The 19,705-nt window shown below is 33.5% G+C and overlaps 2 protein-coding genes across 2 annotated transcripts; one reads left to right on the top strand and one right to left on the bottom strand.

Annotated features, from left to right (window-relative positions):
• The first annotated feature begins 3,148 nt into the window (after nucleotides 1–3,148).
• Nucleotides 3,149–7,757, top strand: LOC128232851 (transmembrane protein 17B-like). The gene is made up of 4 exons (XM_052946621.1): nucleotides 3,149–3,284; nucleotides 4,586–4,689; nucleotides 5,036–5,149; nucleotides 6,548–7,757. The coding sequence occupies exons 1-4, from the start codon at nucleotides 3,182–3,184 to the stop codon at nucleotides 6,836–6,838; spliced, it is 612 nt and encodes a 203-aa protein (XP_052802581.1). The 5' UTR covers nucleotides 3,149–3,181; the 3' UTR covers nucleotides 6,839–7,757.
• Nucleotides 7,758–9,390: 1,633 nt separating this feature from the next.
• Nucleotides 9,391–18,213, bottom strand: LOC128232850 (CD2 antigen cytoplasmic tail-binding protein 2 homolog). The gene is made up of 5 exons (XM_052946620.1): nucleotides 18,013–18,213; nucleotides 16,855–16,976; nucleotides 16,255–16,388; nucleotides 13,599–14,050; nucleotides 9,391–11,122 (listed from the first exon to the last, which is right to left on the bottom strand). Exons 1-5 carry the CDS (start codon nucleotides 18,155–18,157, stop codon nucleotides 10,911–10,913), a joined length of 1,065 nt encoding a protein of 354 aa, XP_052802580.1. The 5' UTR covers nucleotides 18,158–18,213; the 3' UTR covers nucleotides 9,391–10,910.
• Nucleotides 18,214–19,705: the final 1,492 nt, after the last annotated feature.

Raw genomic sequence — 19,705 nt, forward strand, 5'->3', positions numbered from 1 at the left:
TATTGTTAATGAAAGCGTGCCAAATGACTTAAAGAGTGCCATGGTCAAACCGCTTTTTAAGAAAAATAGTAGGTCAGAAGTTTCAAATTATAGGCCTGTTAGCATTTTATCAATTTTGTCCAAAATTCTTGAGCGAGCTGTCTACACTCAGCTGGAATCCTTCTTAGTAAAAAATGGTTTGTTGTATGAATATCAAAGCGGGTTCCGTGGTACCTACTCTACCGACTCCTGCCTAATACACCTTACAGATTTTATACGTAGACAATCTTCTAAAGATTTATTTACTGACATGATCATGTTGGATCTGCAAAAAGCTTTCGACACAGTAGAACATGATATTTTATGCCGAAAGCTACAGGTCTTGGGTGTGGAGTCGGCGGAGTGGTTTAGCTCATACCAAACCGACAGAAAACAGTCTGTTCATGTTAAAAATACCAGATCAGATTTTGATCAAGTTGTGTGTGGTGTACCTCAAGGAAGTATATTAGGTCCTCTGCTGTTTTTATGCAACATTAATGACATGAATACAAGCATCAGTTCTAAATTCAAACTTATACTTTATGCTGACGACAGCGCTATCTTATTTTCTCATAAAGACCCTGATATATTTAGACAAAGTCTTCGTCAAGAATTGCAAAACTGCAGTATGTGGTTAACTGATAACAAATTATCCCTTCATCTAGGAAAGACCAAATGCATTATTTTTGGCTCCAAACGTAAACTTGGTAAACTAGGGGATTTCAGCATTCAATGTAATGACCATGAAATCAAGTCTCAAGATTCAATCAAATATCTTGGGTCAATTTTGGACTCTGATTTGTCAGGTACATCTACTGTGAACAATATGGTTGTTAAGAAGGTTAACTCTAGAATCAAATTTTTATATAGACAACGTGAATTTTTAAACAAATCTCTTAGGAAAACTCTTTGTAATGCATTAGTTCAATGTCATCTTGACTATGCTTCATCATCTTGGTACTGTGGCCTTACCATGCAGTCTAAAAACAGACACAAAATGAAATTGTTCTTTTTATTAATATTTTTCTTTGTAGAACCTCGCTTTCAGTGGCAAGTTTTGCTGATCTTGGTTTTTTAAATGTCGAACAAAGATGTAGACAACTTAGGCTAAATCATGTACACAAAATATTTCATGACAAATGTCCACGTTATATGAAGGATAATTTTGCCAAATGTAACGAAGTTCACTCATATGGCAGTAGATCCAACTTAAAATTTTATGTCCCACATAATGGTGGTTTTACAGCAGCTTCTTTTTATTATAATGGTATACGGGATTGGAACATGCTTCCAAATAACATCAAAGACACAGAATCAAAGTATGTTTTTAAGAAATTAGTCAAAACTCACCTCTTAAAGGAGATGGAGAAGTTTAAAAAGTCTGTCTTTTTGTATTCATAATTTTTATGTATTAGATAAATATAAGTGCGCTTTCTAAGAATACGCACAATTTTTATATAGTTGCTTTGTTAATTTTTAAATATTCCTTAACTATTTGTATAATTGTGTGGTATATTATATCATTATGTGATACTGATAGTAGTTTATTTGTGATGAATGTCATATATTAATGCAATTCATCTGAGTATATGATATAATATTATATAATACTGTTCACTAAATCATTTAATGCCAACTTTAATACCTTAGACATGGACCCCGTTGGAAATAAGCTTTTGAACTTGTGCAAATCTTTACGGGTTATCCTGTGCAATGTCAATTATTATGTTAAACCTTATTTGGTAAAACTTTATTTGGTAATAAATTAAATAGCTTTATCATTAACACCAGAAGTAATACTTGTTTTAGTAGATCTAGTATTATGTATTTCATGTTAAACTTTCTGTGATATAACTTATTAGGACCCTAATATCATGCAAATACAATATGTGATATATCTTATATTGATGTAAAATGTACTGTTGATGACATAATGCACAAATAAAACTACTACTATACTACTATATAATATATATATATGAATATGTTTTCTGCATGAAATAGTCGCATATATTGCAAACTAATAAAAAAATCTCTATCTGTTTGCCTGCCCGCATAGTATCTTTTCTGACTAGATTTCTGATAGTTTTGCTTATTTAAGAAAAAATAAATCCCTTTTTTATCATTATTCATTTTCTTCAGTCGGAACACGTATTTGTACTGTGTTTAATTAACAGCATTACAGTGAGTCTTTCGGTTTCTATTGTTGCCACCCTCAATTCCAGAACTCGCGAAAATATAAGTTGCAGCCGAAACTTTGCTGGCCATTTTCGTCTTAAAAGTTGCTGAACTAACATTTTGGGAACACAATATACCAGGTCCCCTCACCCATTAATACCTCTTTTGTCATTGTCATGGTATTTCCAATTTCGAAAGGGTCATTCTTTTGCAAAACATTAGAAAATCGATGACGCAGATGAAAACATTTGTCACGTGCAGTGCCTTTGTAAGTAACCCATTATTGCATTGTCTATTTTTTTATCAGGATTATCACATATAAAACCTACCAAATATCCTTTTTTCGAATTCATTTTCGAATGCACGCTTGTGCTACTTTTCTTCTCAGTTTTTCTTAAGTTCATCTTAAGATATTTTTAGACTACGGTCAAGATTAGCGCCAGCATCCCAGTTTTTAAAAGTGTATACTATATATGACACCTGTATTTATGTCTTATCCATGTGCTATTTTTAGTCAGGTACATTTTTTTTAATATATACTTAAATGTGCTCACTTAATTTAATTATGCTTGTTAAAATATATATTATATGTAGTCGGTCAATAGCTATTCATAGCTTATGTTTTCTCTGTCATGTCATACCGACTGACAATAAAATTTGATTTGATTTAAATTCCGGGTATATATATATATATATAAAAATATTAGTTTGCTAGATTTCAAGTAGCTTGTGATGTCTGAATCATAATTGGAGTCTATCTGACTGGCTTGAATGCCTTCATTCGGAGCTCCTCGGCCATTTTATCGAAAACAAATGCATTGTGTACACACCGGTCTTACTGACATACTGTCTATTTTTGAGACCGGTGTGTACACATTGAAACAAATGTTGTTTTCGATACAATGGCCGAGGAGTTCCGAATGGAATGCCTTTTTTTTAACTTAACCGTTTTTACTGAATCATTAGTCACGTGATAACAACAAAAATGGAAGCTACACTCCGGCGAACGATGAATAATGTCACTGATCGACTGTTTCCAGTGTCAAAATCAATGAGAGATCCTCAAAACCATCAAATTATTAAAGCTGGTAATGTTTCAATAAATTCCAACTGTACTATTCGAGTGTTGAATTAAAAAATGTACACATTCGCTTAAAAGTTCATGTCACAACTTGAGCAAAGAGTTTTCCGTTTTCTATTGACAGGTTAACGTCCATTAATACTTTCAACTTATACATTTTTACATAGTTCAATATGACAAATCAAGTTGCTTGAATGACAATCTCAATGTCAACGGCTATGCCTATAATATTAACTCTGTTAAGTTTAAGGTAGTCCAAAAAATTGTACGTTGACAGATTTTTTTACGATTTTTGATATGGCAAATCCTTCACATACAAATTGTTTTGTACCAAAAGTGGGTAACTATTCCGATCGGTATTTCGGGTTAAAGCATATTGCGTCCAAAAAATATCATAAAAACAAGAAATATTACTAGATAATGTTATTTTATATTAGTTCCGTACACAAAAAATAAATATCCAACGAATAATTATGAGTTTGATGGGGTTTTCTTCATTTCATTCTGTCAAAACATAACAAAAGGCTGCAGTTTACAGTTTTACAACAATTGGAGCACTTCGGTCATGGCTGAGTTGTTACGATTTTATTTACGAGGTCTATTACGAAGCTTGTCGGAGGTGGCTGCATGAGTTATTACAATTGGGTCGAGTTGTTCCGCTTGGCATAATTGTTGTCTGTGTCAGTCAAATTTCATTTTATTGGAAAGGTAGATCATGTGTTTAATGCTTGTTTTGTGCAAAATAGCTTTGTACTTACATGGTAAAATATGAATATAAACCTTAATTATCCATTTCTAACATAAAATACTTCACTGAATATAATTTCAATATTTTTCAAACCCACCCAGTTTTTGCACAAACCAGTTTAGATATTAGGGATTGGAAGAATCCCGTATAACATGTCTATCATTTTAGACTAAGTTTAAGGGAGTAATAAACGCAAAAATGCATTGCCAGGTCTTTATATTTTTCGCTGAAGACTTCGATTGCTATACAGGCTTATCTTCCTTTTCCTATTTAAAGACAAAAATGAAAGACGACCAGAAAAAAATTGATGCAAAAGCATGTTCTATGTTTACCTTTTGAAATTGACACTGTTTTAACCATTTTTATTGAGTTAAAAACTTTGGTACAAGCAGTATAAAAATATACAAATCTGTCAATTCCTATGGACTAAATGCAAAAATATGCTGGTTAAGGTAAGGCAAAATAGGTTTTTCTTGTATCAATATAAGCATTTTAAATAATTGGATTATTTTGTAAAATGAACTTCACTTTTAACTTGATGATTTTTTTTTTTGTTACAGGAAATGACTATGTCACCAACCTGCCCCTGCAAATGGCAATTTATTTCAATGCATTCTTCGCTCCATTCTGGATAATTGTAACTGTTGTGGGATTGGAAGTCAAAGTGAGTAGTGTTATATTGATAATGACAACTTTATTATCACACATATATCATATTGATTAAACAAAAATATACATATAACGAGACTATTGAGATGTGCATTTTGTTATAATTTATGCGATACAATTCAATAGTTGTCATAATTAATAAACTTAGGTTGTTATTATATATCTTACATGTACAATAAATAACATACATGAAGCCACATTGAATGTATGTTTACTGTTTAGACAGACTTATCATGAACGAAGAACTGTAAGGATAATTTATTATGATCAAACATACTTATTAATAAAACTCATTTAAGTTTTGCAGAAATCCGTTATATTGATTTTAAAATTATTTTCAGTATGATGAACTAAACATTCTGTACAAGATTACTCTGATTGCTGTCTACATCACATACACCATTATTGAGGTGGTTCGTTTGTATGTTGGGTACACTGGAAACCTCATGGAAAGAGTAAGAATTTAACTGTATTAAATCTGTTATTATTGTTCACTCATGGTAAGATCATTTGAGTATTGCCATCCAGTTTCAATTTATGAATCAGTAGTTTGAATCAGTTCACAATACATGTTGCTGAAAAGTAGACCATATCATTAAGAAAAATATCTCAATCTCTTATAGGACTGACTTCATGCTCTTAGAATTGTTAAACATAAAATATTATTCATTGCTTGGTATTTTTAAGTGAATCATGCAAAAACACTGGTAGCAGAGTCACAAACTGCAAATTATAAACCAACAACATTTCTAGAGCATGAAGTGCTCAAGAGCACTAAGTGCTCAAGGTGAGCTTTTGAGATTGATCAATGTCCGTTGTCCAGCACCAGCATCAACATTTTAAATCCATTAACATCTTCTCTGAGACCCCATGGTGCAGACCCATAATTGGTATGCAGCTTCATGTAGTGGTCCAATACCAAGATTGTTCAAATTATGTCCCTGTGATGAAAAATGGCCATGCTCTGGGGGTTCAGGTTTTCATTATACTTGTATAATAAAATTTTAAATATCCTTTTTCTCCAGCTATATATAAGACACAGAAAAACCCCATATATTCTTTAACTTCAATAAATTCTAAACAACTTTATCACTTGGTGTTTATGGTTTGATTAAAAGGGAAAAAAAGTTTTAAGTATATTGAAAACTGTGCTTCATATAGGAAAGACTGCATCTACAAAAGTTCAGAAACCCAGATAAGACCAGAGAAATCCAATTAGTGATGGCTAGACTCTCAGCTCAGGGTCATGTTAATGGGAAGTGATAAATAAGCTGCTAAGCACTTGCTGAAACTTAGTATGCTTCTGTTATGAATGTGTAGGACTGATTGGAAGCCCAGGATTATGATAATTAGTATGTAGTCCCATGTAATGGCTGTATACCAATGTTGTTCAATAATCTCCCTAAGGTCAAAACTGGGCACAATCCGGGGGTCCAAAGTTTTCTATATACTTATATCTATAGTAAAATCTTGAAAATCTTCTTCTCTAAGAACTCTTATCCAAGACCTTTGATATTTGGTATGTAGCCTCATTTAGTGGCCTTTTACCAAAATAATTAAATTATGACCATGGGGTGAAAAATGGCCGGACCCAGTGATCCTATGTTTTCTATTTTCTTATAAAGTAAAATCTTTCAAAATCTTCTTTTCTGAAATCGCAAGGCCCAGACCCTTGATATTTGGTATGCAGCCTCATGTAGTGATCATTAACCAACATTTTTAACAACCAATGATTAGTCATTTTAATCAGGTGAGCAATTTAGGGCTCTTTTGGCCCTCTTGTTTTTATTTTAAGATCTGTTTGGCAATTTGTCGCTCTGGTGCAAGTTGTAACACTTACTTTACTGTTTCAGGTTCCAGAACTTGCTGGCTTTTGGCTGTTGACCCTTCTCATCCAGTTTCCTCTAATTCTTCTGCTGACGTTTAACGAAGACGCAAGAATTCTCCCCATAGAACGTGCGGTGAACATTGTCGAGGGCCTGTTTGTATTGTTTGAAATTATCTGTGGATACATCGCCATCAGAATCATGGTGAACTATCAGGTGACCAAGTTTCACCTACGACAGTTTGCAGACTTGGAAGATATGGCAGATAATGAGTACTGGCTTGAACAAGCGCACGAGGCACACGAGCATTATAGTTGAAGTGATCAAGTGTTTAATGTACAAGTGTTTGTTTTGTTAATATTAGTGTATGTAATATTTAAGATGAACTAGGCAGCTGTGATAATTTTGATAGATAACTTTTAGATCTGTACCAGTATCTGAATTAGTGCTACAAATTTGAAAGACATGTACAATGTACATGTAGTAATTCATCCTCAGCACCCCAGCGTATCATAACCTATATGATACTCTGTGCAAATCAGCTGTAAAAATTTCATTTTCATGAATACTTAATGAGGTGAAATTCAGCCGCTTGATTGGTGTGGAAATGGCTGAGAAGTCACGGATGTAATCTTGGTTTGAAATAATCCAACGAAATCACGGCTTACAAAAAGTTTTAGGCAGGATATTGTTAAATATGCTGATAGCTCTTAACAAAGGAGATTCTTTCCTCATTGTTATTGGTTTGTTCATTGGTCTGAAAATGCCTATGAATATTCAAGATTTACAAAGTTTCCCTTGCCAATTTGCCCAGGGTATCATATAGGTTATGATATGCTTGGGAGCCTAGGATGGTAGTACATGTAATAAAAAAATGCATTTGAAATGTTGACAACAGAAAATGTTTTTAAATTTGTATGACACAGTGAACACATTGCAACTTGATAATATTGGTTTGTGAATCTCTCTTGTCATTAAGACTGTTTTTAAAGAATGAGTACCGTATATTAATCATGTAATCATAGGTATTGATAAATATCAGTAAAAACAAAAGTTACAAAATGTAGGGAGCAAGATACTTGTGCATCATTGTGCTTAAGTTTTACACATTGTGAAATTGACACATCAATGTTGTTTTTTATTGCTACAAAATTATGATGCATTCCGTCCATTGCACATAACTTTCAGTCTATGTGTTAGTATATGTATATTTACAAACATTAAAATTGCTATGTCATTTTGTTTGTTTTTGCAATGTAAAAGGCAGACATAACCGCAACACTTCTCCATGAATTATTGACAGTCACCTTCAAAGTTCAAAACTGGTTTCTGGGACTATAGGTTTCCTTAATTCTGTCAAACAACATTTTCATGATGGCTATTTTTATTCAACAGCAGTAACTTACTTTAATTTCATAGTTTTCTTTAGTTTATTGAAATGGTGGCAAAGCAATTAATTAAATGTAACTTTTGGTACTCACTTTACAAAATATATTGCTATCTTACACTGAAACACCAAACTATCCTCAATGTAATTTAAAAAAAATAAACAAATAATTCTCACAGTACGACAATATGTTCCTTACAACAACATGCACGTAAGTGCAAGACCAAGGTCACTAAATTAGCCGATGGTGATCCCAAATTAATATCTATCACTTGTTTATTTCATAAGACATATTGCACTCGGGTCCTAAATCTAGGTCTAGGACATAAGCATAGGTTCATTGTTCCATTCTGTGTCCTTTCTGTAACGCAAAAAGAAGTCTACCAAATTTCTATTACTTGGCACAAATTTTTCCAATAACACCTAACATACAGATCGCTCTGTCTATTTACTCTATGTTGTGATCCTTGAATCGTCAAAATGTCACTTTGTTTGCTCTCCAACTTGACGATATCTTATCCAAACATAACCAAAATTGGTCACTATGTTTAATGCCACATGAAATCAACTGAGTACAATCGATAGCCAGATTCCTTTTATTCACTTTATTGTAAAGGTCAAACTTCATCATTTTAATTTGTCCACTGCAAACTAGACTACTTCTCATCCAATCCTTTTCAAACTTAGCATAATATCTTGACTGACAGTCAGATCACATGTTAATGCTAGAATTATGTCCCTTGAGCAGTAAGGATTGACAATTTCACTTTCTCTTTAACCTCTTGCAATATTCATGGACATGACAGAAATGGAAATATATTGTTCTAATTACATCAGTCTTACCGTACTCAAACTTTGTAATTTTCCTTCCAAAAATGTAGAGTTCCAAGCACCATGACCAAATCCCAATTTTCCCAGCCAAACTATCTTGTGTTTATAGGAGCTTAATTGGTCCTCTATTACTTATAAGCATAATAATGTACATTTAGGCCTCCATCCTCCCCAAAAGACTGTTACCATCTCTTCTTATTGTGCATTGGCTTTTTTAAAGTCAGCTTTTTTAGCAAGACAGAAACTGCCTTAGACACACTTCCTTCTTTCTGCAATTTTACAAATTGTTTCCAAGGCTCTTGATCTTGAGTTCCTTATTTCCCTGACTTTTGCAAATTACCCAAATCAATTAAAAAAATTCTTAAAAGTTGACTGAAAAAACTATAACAACAACCAACAACAGACAAGTAATGGCATCTGCTTGCTGTGCTCGTTTCTAAACGAAGTGTTGAAACTGACTGGTGTTTGAACGGTACAAATTGACTGTCTTAAAGAGATTCAGAATGGCATTGCAGTCATGCTTTGTTTAACTGATTGATGTCAGAGCATGTTTTTGCTAAATTTGTTTGCAAACAATGTTAAGATTTAAAGTTATTTATTAAAAAAGCCCTTGATCTGTATGTCCATGTTCGGATTATTTATTGTGGTTTGTATTCTTATAGTTATAAATAACAACCAATACTGCATTTGACTGGACAGCTCTGTTACGTCAATAGTGGTGAATCATATTTCATATACCTTGGCACAGGAAGCTTATGTGTTGTGTTATTTCCAGACTGTCCTGTGGGCATATGGCAATACTGATGCTGAATCTACAATAATGGTTTAAAGACTACAAAGACAGCTGTAGTAAAGTCCAGTTTCCCCTCTTTCTTGTTAAATGTTTTAGCATCAACCATCTGCTTTTAAATTCAAAACACTAGTATGAAAGTATTTATTTTTGTAAATGATATCTATATATAGCGCAATTCATTTTTCTATCAACAAACATGTACATGTACACGGTAAGTTCTCTTCAATATTTGAATTATGTATGATAGTATAATATCACACTCTGCAAATGTAAATGCCATCATCAATAAATAATGAAATGTATATGCTGCCTTTTATAATGAAGGTATCAGAGACACAATATGGGTTATAAGCTTTCAGCCAATTGATTACTAAAAGAAGATTACCAAATGCAGATGCCAATACTCATTCTGTACTTGGCAATCAACCACATCCTGTACTTGACAATCAACCAGAGCTATCACTAAATGTCATAAATATGTCCCCATAGGAAATGGCAGTGAAATATTATGAAATCCCCTCTAAAATGATACAGTTATGGTTCTTGTACACTGCATTCCCTCTCATTGTGCTTTACCATTGTATGAAATTAAATTAAATTCCATCAAGCAGTTTTCAAGTTAAACTACGGACAAAAAAGCCTTGAAGGGCAATAGCCCTGTAAACTAGCTAAAATAGAGTTTTAGTTCATGTAATCTGCACTTCCAGTCAATGTGCTTCACCATTGTAAGAAGTTAAGATTAGATTCCATCCACTAGTTATCTAGTCATGATGTGGCAAGAACAAGTATCAAAGGGCAATTACTCTAATTTGCTGAAATAGAGTTTAGGTTCTTTCACACTGCACTTCCTGGCATTGTACTACACCATTGTATGAAAGTTAATTAAATTCCATCAAATACATTTCAAAAAATGATTCGGGTAAGGGAAAGTAACAAAGGGCAATAACTCTGTTATAAGCTGAAGAAGAGTTATGGGCCTAGTATACTGCACTTCCTCTCAATTGTGCTTTACCATTGTAGGAAGTTTTATTAGAATCCATCCAGCCACTTTTAAGTTATTGTCAGGCAAGAAAAAGTAACAAAGGGAAATGACTTTAATAGGGCCATAACTTGAGTCAAACAAATGGTGCAGCAAGAGGAATAATCAGCTGTACAATTTGCAAGATTATTTTTACACCAAAGAATGCAAAGGACCACACCATTTTTTGTCTAGTTACAGATATTGAAAGCTAAAAATTAAGTACATGTATACCAATTTTAATAAAACAATGACATAATATACTTCATTACATGATACTATTTGATCAGATGTCTATGTATAATGCACCCTGAAAACAATGTCAAACCAATGGCTGACCACAACACTATTTGGATCAAAATCAAGTATAAAGATCAAAGTCAATCCTCTTTGAAGAGTAAAACTGTCCAGGGGTCCCCACTTTGCGGCAATAGACCCCGCTCTTAAAGAATCCCTCTTCTGCCCAGTCAAGCATCTGAGAGCTGGTGAAAGGTCCATGGATTTCCTCAGTGTCTTTGTCTTCCCACATATACTCCCATTTTACTGCATTAGAATCTTCCTCTTCTTCGTTAGCTGAAATAAAGAACAAGAGTGTTATGAGATAGAGTTGTAGAAAAGCAATTTCAACACTCAAATATAAAATTATCAAGTCTCACATGACATTGTATTTTTAGATGATTTTGTCTGTGAAATCAGCTGATAGTGTTCAAAACTCTTAAATGATGCACTTTTACTCCTAAATAAGCAGTACCACAATTAATACAATTGTTCTATTATACCAAAAAGGATGAATAAATGTCAAAAACAATGGTTCTTATGAAGGATACAGATTTTAATTTAAAAGAAAGGTTCAGAGAAAACATACAGTATTTCTACCTTATGAGACAATAGTAGATCACAGTAAATCTTTTAGCATTCACCAATCATTTAATATTTTTGCGTATTCAGCTATTACATACACAGTAACAATCTTGTTATCAGAAATTAATATTTTCCATAAATGCTTTATCTATGAGTAGTGAGAGGTTTATAAGGCAAAATCTATTTTTTGTTATACATATATCATTTATGTATGTATGTAATACAGTATGTATGTATTGATTTTGAACAAGAGTGTCACTTTAATCAATTTCTCTGCCTTAAAACAGGATTAATCAAGTACTAAAGCTTCTCATTAGAGATCAAGCTCATTGATGAAAGGCAGACATCTACATGTAAATCAATAGATGTGTCACCATAACATTAGGCATGACAATTTACTATGTACAATTGACATGCCATAACATTAGTCATGATCAGCTTATGAAACTGATGTTGGATTCCTAAACATAAAATTATTCTATTCAGATTTGAAAATAAAGCATAATAATTGGGGTTAAGAAACATACATTAGAAATAAGACATACAAATAACCTAGTTTTATGAAAGCTCCAATAACCATTATGTTGAATTTTGCCTGGTCAACCAAATTATTTTGGCTCTGTTTGAAAGGGTATTGCATACTACATAAGTCTTTTAAATGCTTAAATTATTATAGTTAATATTTCGCTCTTTATTATACAAGTGGAATCTTACATGAAATCACCTATTTTGCAATTTTTCAAGGCCAAAAAAGTCCTATTATTTTTCTCTCATTTTTTTTGGCAATTTTTTTACATTTTCTATTTCTGCACATAAAACCCTTTCAAATGATATCAAAATAATATGGGGTCCCCTGGCATCAAAATTTAACATATTTGTGCATGGAATACCTTAAACATGATAAAGAATCATTATTTCTATTTTACTTTTTGCGAGTTTAAAGTTTAGCTAAGCTGCGCTGACACAATTACACCTGTATGTACAGGTTCACTTTCTTAAATCTATAATACCCCTGTACTGTGACAATATGTACCGGTATTGAAGTACTGTGAAATCATTAATGTTCGTGGGCATGAATTTTCGTGGTTTGCTGAAAAAAAAAAACAATTTCGTGGGTACTTAAATTGTGGATTTTCATTTTTGAAAAAAAAAATCGAAGATGCGACGATCGTCTGCATAATATCCACGCGCTGGCCCGTGATTTCCGTCTTCTATATCACTCGGTTTATGACACTCGCTAATGTGGTACGACATGCCAATTAGTGCATATACCCATGTCACTTATCGATTTAATTGGGAATAAAGGTAATAAAAGAAGATGTACCCTGATCATAAATAAAGATAGGGGAAGCCATTGAATGCCAATTAAGAATTTTGCAAACTGTGAAAACACCGAAACGTTGGGTATATTGTCACGTTCGGTGCTTAGTAACCTTCAATGTACTAGTAATCGATTAATTATTTCATTAAATAAAAAATCGAGTATGGACACTCATCACGCGCATCTTGTAAACTTGGAGATTTTCATTAACAGCACTCGTTTAAACACGTGTTTATAACTGTCATTTGGTTCATAAAACACATTTAATTGATTTGGTTCATTATTTGTTAAAGGCAGTTATTATATATTAACAGAATAATGATCGTAAGTTATACAGTGAGACAGGTGTTAACACTGTATACTGCGACCTCTGTAAAGAATGTACTAGAGTATGTACGTAACAAGGCAATTGAAAAAGTGAATAAAGGGTTTATATTTCGTGGGATCTTGAATTCGTGGATCACCCAACCCACGAAAACCACGAACATTAATGCCCCACGAACATTAATGATTTCACAGTACTACATATCTATAAAAAGATAAGTTCTTTACTAAAAAGTAAAGTTTTCGATTAACGGGATATTTGAGTTGTGAGAAATATACACAGATGGTGTCATCTTAATAGGTGTATAAGCTTAATAGTTTAGTAGCTGTAATGTTAGATTAAATTTTTGTTAAGAATTCTTTCATTTTTTTAAAGGGGATTTTTTTACCTGGTTAGGGGAAAGATAAATACTTATTCTGGTGGAACCCCAAAAAAGGTAAAAAAAAAGAACTGTCTTGCCACTCAATCCAGGTCTGTAAAGATAGATTTTTGTTATTTTTGAAGTATAAATGCACACAATGGTCATGAACACACAAACCAACCCTTAGATTCTGTTTTAGTTCCATCCCCTGCACCACTGTCATCAGCAGCTTTAAAATCCTTGCCAATCTTTTCAGTCTCATTCTTGTCAATTTCATCTGCAAACATATCAAGGGCATCATCATCATCATCTGCTCCTTCGAGAATCTTCAATCTTGCACTTGCACCATCCGTGTCCATTTTCTTATCTATTTTATTCAATTCGTAGCTGATTTTCTCATGAGTCATTTCATATACCTCCATATTGCCACTGGACATAATTTGATCGGCAAAACCAGTCAGTTCTAGAAACAGTTCTTTGTCCTTGGCAGCTTTTTTATCCTCTTCCGTCTCCTCCGTTTTTTGTTTCTTGTTTTTCCACCTCTGGCTGGCTGACATCTGTTTCATTGCGCCTCCAAGACGTTTCAAGGCTCTGGCTACTGTCTCTCCCTCTTTCATATAATCAAGCATCTTTCTGTAAAAGATTATTGTAAAATTACATATAAAGTCAAATCATATTGAATCATCTTCACATTGTCATTATATAGCAAATATTGAGAATATATGTTGAAAGCATAAGCTAGCACAATCCATTTTACTGCAGCACAGAGGAGCAAACACTAACACTTATTGTTCTTTTTCATTCTAACAAGGGCCATAACTTAACATTTTTACAATTATTAAAAACAGAGTTATTTTGCATTGCCTCCTGCATTATGTGTACCAAGTTTCATTAGAATATTTTGAATGGATTATTAGCTATGGCTAGTGATGTTCTGATGATCAATTATAATTGAAAATTGATTGGTTGGGTCTTAAATCGGCGAAAAATGATTGTATTTGGTCATAATCGATCATTGAATCAACCGGCAAGTATTTTTTTCTTCTATCCTCTCTTTGTTATTTGCTTTCGCTTAATTTCCACTTATTTTATGGATAGTGAGTCTGTTATCTTGTTATTGATAATGCATTCTTATAGTTTGTTATTCAAGAACCTTGGTACCATTTCTCTTCTTATAAAACAAGAGTGACACTCACAAAATACGCCCATCAATAATTTTGGTGAAGATCAGATGATAACTGTTCAAATTAGACAGTGGACAAAGCAAAAATGGCAAATTTTGACCAATTCAAGGGCCATAATCCTGAAGAGCCTGGCTGGTTATAGAACTTTGCCAAGAATATATACCAACAAACATTTATAGTAGCAAGTTTGGTGAAATTTGGATAAAAACTGTTCAAGTTTGAGAGTAGACAAAGCTAAAATAGCCAATTTTGATAAATTCAGGGGGCCATAACTCTGGAGTGCCTAAAGCGATTAGGCTGGTTATCGAACTTGACCTATATATTTCACCAACAAACACTTTCATGAAGTTTGGTGGAAATTGGATGAGAAATGTTCAAGTTAGAGAGCGGACAAAACTAAAATGGACAATTTTGACAAATTCAGGGGGCCATAACTCTGGAGTGCCTAAAGCGATTTGGCTGGTTATTGAACTTGACCGAGATATTTCACCAACAAACACTTTCATGACGTTTGGTGGAAATTGGATGAGAAATGATCAAGTTAGAGAGCGGACAAAGCTAAAATGGCCAATTTTGACAAATTCGGGGGCCATAACTCTGGAGTGCCTAAAGCGATTTGGCTGGTTATCGAACTTGACCTAGATATTTCACCAACAAACACTTTCATGAAGTTTGGTGGAAATTGGATGAGAAATATTCAAGTTAGAGAGCGGACAACATTGTGGAGCCGCCCGCCCGCCCGCCATGGGTGTTCCCATAATACGGCCATCGTAAGATGGGCGTATAAAAAGTATTCCTTCAAGTTCTCTACCACAGATATCCTTTCTTTTATATATTTCTTAATATTGTAAATCACTAATCGATGCAACTAATCAAAATTATAGAAATGGAAATAATTTTTGTTATATTATATACCAGTTACAAAAGAAATATTTTGATACAAAACATTTAAGCCAAATTGCAAAATTGATTGCCAACACATAAAAATATTTGATTATTAATCGATCATTGATTAGATTTTAATCCAAGATGACTGAGAGAAAATTTTTGTTACAATTCTTGTCACTATCATGTAGTGATGTTTACAAACAATTCAATACCTATACATGATTCTTTTATTTTGAGTGAGAAAGACCTAAACCTTAATAAACAATTTAAAAGTAAGTCATAGATCAAAGCAAGGTCTATTAATGTACCGGTATCTGCATTCAAAAATCTTTTGTTTCAACTATACATGTTTGATAATTATCACCACACAGTAGGGTTTTAGCCAGGTTTTAAAAAGGACAGGGCGCTACAGAAAAGGGACAGGGTGCTGAGGGACGAAAGGGCACATCGTATCGGGCAGTGAATAATTATAAAGCATTATGCATTTCATAGAAAATGTTAGAAATTTGAAGTAAAATTAGGTTTCAACTACCAAATATGTAAAATATGTTTGATTTCATAACCATATTCTAAAATTTGAATCAAAACAAAAGAAACATTTAATTATCTTAAGCATTTGATTCTTGGAAGGCAGGAGGGTGCACATTCTGGTCTCCATGCGGGCAGAAGTTTGCTTTTAAAACAGGCCAGGGTGCAGCACCCTCTGATAACCCTCTAGCTTAAACCCACCACACATATCCTGGTCTTAGTCTAAACTACCCTTACTTGTATATTTCCTGAATGTTGACCTCTTCGCTGTCAGAATCCTGTTCCATCTGTTGAGGCCCTGCCCCCGGCCCATCCTTCTCCTTAATTTTCTCCCAGTCTATATTGTCCATCCACTCGTCTCGGATAGCATCCTGCAAAGCAATAAGTCATTTTAGTCACTAAATTTTAACAACAATCTTAAAGAAAGAAATTGAATTGAACTATTGAAATTTCACATATTGAACTGACTTCTATTTATGTCAACCCTTATAATATTTTTAACCTGCTAACTTCTTCTTCACATATGCAACAATCTTATCCATATGCTTTTCATTTTATCGAGCCATAGGCAATTATGTAAAATCTTGATACCTTGTGACCCCCAGTGATCAAAATCAACACAAGAGCTCACCAGAGATTGTTGAACATAAATCGTAATACATTTCACCATGTGAACACCAGAAGTAAATATTTCACTTGTTGCTTTGCCATTTGTGAAAAATAGCTTTTGGTGCTTACAGTGAAGTATATTATGATCTATTACTAGGTTAACACTGAAACAAAAAAATATTCTCTATTAATAACTTGAGGCTAAATAATAACTTGTAGATAGCTTACCTTGTCTTTTTCAAAGATATACATGCCATCTTTGTCAAAGTGTCCCTCTTCTAATTCCTCTGTCATGTTGAAAGGGGTGATTTTTATTCCTGCATCATAGTCAACAGTCCCTTCCTCTTGTCCTACAATGTACCATGACAAATCAATAATAATTAAATGCTTTCTTTTCTGCGTAAGGAAATGATCAAAGAAGCTCAGGTTTTTATAAAAGTGTGGATTGTTAATCGTTTTGGCGCTGTTCATGTTGAAATATTATGAAGTTGATAGAAATGCACCTTAATTTTTTTTACCCAACCAAATGGGTGGCAGGCACTCTTTTTTTTTTTTTAATGTGTTTTGGGAAAATGACCTTTACCCTTGGAAAGGGTAATGTTCACATCATTATCCACAAAAATGGACATTTTCAACATTTGGAGAATAAAATACAAAGTTCTGATTGGGAATTTTTATTCAAAATTCTGGGAAAAACCTAAATGGTACCCGGCTCCCCTTCATCAATTAGTGAAAGCGGCTGAAGGGCGGGAACCACCGGAAAACTCAACCCTTTTTCGATGTATCCCGCCCTTCGGACGCTTTTGCTAATAGATTAAGGCAAACCTGGTACTACGTCATTTTGACAGAACAATGTCTGGCTAGCGCTTGTGATAATTTGCATTTTGTAGCATTTTCGTGTTGTACTGTTTCTCTTGACAAGAATACAAGTTTTAACGTGTATATAACGGGCCACTGTATCTATGAGCCAGGTATTACATTTGTAGCTTACGAAGTTATAATTTTCAACGAGAATTGGTCTTTGTTTACATTTTCGGCGGGCAAACATTCTTCACTTGTTTCACATTACAGTATAGGGTATTTTGAATTTTGTCAAATTTCATTTTATGTTTATGGCAATTTATTATTTTGATGGTATACATGTTCAAGTATGTATAAAATATAATTATGGTTATTTGAAATTATTTATTGTGACCGTAATGAGCTTTTGTCATCAAGCCACTGTGGCTATTCCCGGGACCTTGGGGGGGGGGGGGGCGTGGTTACAATTGACTGGTGCATTATATTGCGGGTTGTCTTTGATGTTTCATGGATAGTTCTGTTAGGTCGAAGAAAAGTATTTAAGATATATTCATACTATATATGTGTTACATCTTTGATACAAACCTTCGAAATCATCGTCGTCCAATTTCTCTTCTATCTGTTCATCTTCTTCATCACTGTCAAGCGAATGCTTTTCTTTAAACCGTCTCGGTTTTTCATTTTCAAGAACCTTTTCGGGCTCATCGAAGTGTACCTTTCTTTTAGACATAGCGCGTGCAAACCAAAAATAAATTATTTTGATTTTTGGCGAACGTTTGTTGACAAAACTACACTCATGAAATCTGCAAATATTAGTCATACCGTCTATTTGTTTATCGGTCGTACTTGATTTCCATGTACTTCAATTCTCCATGCTCGATGTCAACATTTTATGAGTTGTCAAAATATTTTCCATTCACGGTATAATTCTTAAGGAAACCTGCCATTTCATCTTTAATATAAACGATGGTGCAATGCACAATGAAGTAGAATAAGGCTAATTTGAAAATGGGCATAATTTATAACTTCCTCTTCAAAGCCGCATCATATTAAATAGCACAGCTATTTTTGATGAAATATTGTCTTTTTCGGCATTTTGTTGTAAAATAGTGAGGGGGAGGGGGGGGGGGGGGATAAATAACACACCATCAACTGTCACGTTGATGTGACATTTGCAGAAAGGTTTTGCCCTGAGATGTGTTTGTGGCATTTGATGGGACAATGCGGTTATTTATCGTATCGCCAAATCTTCACATTTCACCGCAAAATTTAAATGAACCTCTTCTTAATAAAATAATTATTGATGCATACCATTAAGGCTTTTTCGTATAAAATATGCTTTAACTAATCTGTATCGCATGTTTCAGTATCTTAAAAGTACTTTTCATCAAGAATTTCCGTAAATTGCCGTGGGCGCGGACCGACGCTCTTAGAAATAAGTTTTATTATTCTCATTGTTCATAATTCAGCATATGAATTAACATAAAACATTGCAAGGTATGTTAAAAAAACAACACAACAAAACAAGTGCATGAATTATACAAAAATAAATGTAATGAAACAGGACATAATAATGCAGAATTCTTACAGAAAAGAATGATGCATTTTTGGTTATATACTACTATTATTAAATCTAAACTAAAGCAACTTATTAATATATAATCTGCAAAGCGCTCATTGTACATTGAAACGAATATAAGGATCACAAGCCAAGCGCAAACTATTCTGTTGAACCTTACTTATGAAGTAATTTAAAAGGGGAAAAGCCGCAAGTATACGTAGATATATATATAATTAGTTTTAAACATTTACAGTTTACAAGTTTAACCAAGTAACTCAGTTTATGATAACACCCCAGCATATATAAATAAATGAGACATAAGAACGAGGCTATTTTAAAGTGAAACAAAATACAATATACATATAAACAAAGCAAGATTTAAATGATAATACTTTTACCAATAAAGCATCACAAATAGTATGTTTATGACAAATATGGTCATACGTTTTGCAAATAATTAAAAAAAAAGAATGAAAATAGTTTACCATGACAATAAGCATGCGCGTAGCAAGGGCCATTTTGGGATTTTTGACGCAGATCGATGACGGACAGCATATTAACCCCTTCACCCCCTACCTCCCCCCTTCGGTTTTTATTTTAAGTTCGGGCTTCTTGGTATAAAAAAAAACTTCGACCTGACAAGATTTCATTACGCAACTGCGTATTTGCCTACAGTCAGCTACGCGCCTGATAATATTACAGATAAAGCATCAGCCG

Source organism: Mya arenaria, chromosome 4 (assembly GCF_026914265.1).
Source record: "Mya arenaria isolate MELC-2E11 chromosome 4, ASM2691426v1".
Classification (NCBI taxonomy): domain Eukaryota; kingdom Metazoa; phylum Mollusca; class Bivalvia; order Myida; family Myidae; genus Mya; species Mya arenaria.

What these genes read in the sequence shown, in the direction of transcription:
- LOC128232851 (XM_052946621.1), top strand. Translation starts at nt 3,182, where the DNA reads ATGGAAGCTACACTCCGGCGAACGATGAATAATGTCACTGATCGACTG. An exon ending in CCATCAAATTATTAAAGCTG is followed by an intron (nt 3,285 to 4,585) that starts GTAATGTTTCAA and finishes TTTTTGTTACAG; the next exon opens with GAAATGACTATGTCACCAAC. An exon ending in TTGTGGGATTGGAAGTCAAA is followed by an intron (nt 4,690 to 5,035) that starts GTGAGTAGTGTT and finishes AATTATTTTCAG; the next exon opens with TATGATGAACTAAACATTCT.
- LOC128232850 (XM_052946620.1), bottom strand. Translation starts at nt 18,157, where the DNA reads ATGTCTAAAAGAAAGGTACACTTCGATGAGCCCGAAAAGGTTCTTGAA. An exon ending in GGACGACGATGATTTCGAAG is followed by an intron (nt 16,977 to 18,012) that starts GTTTGTATCAAA and finishes GGTACATTGTAG; the next exon opens with GACAAGAGGAAGGGACTGTT. An exon ending in AACTAAAACAGAATCTAAGG is followed by an intron (nt 11,123 to 13,598) that starts GTTGGTTTGTGT and finishes TCTTTATTTCAG; the next exon opens with CTAACGAAGAAGAGGAAGAT.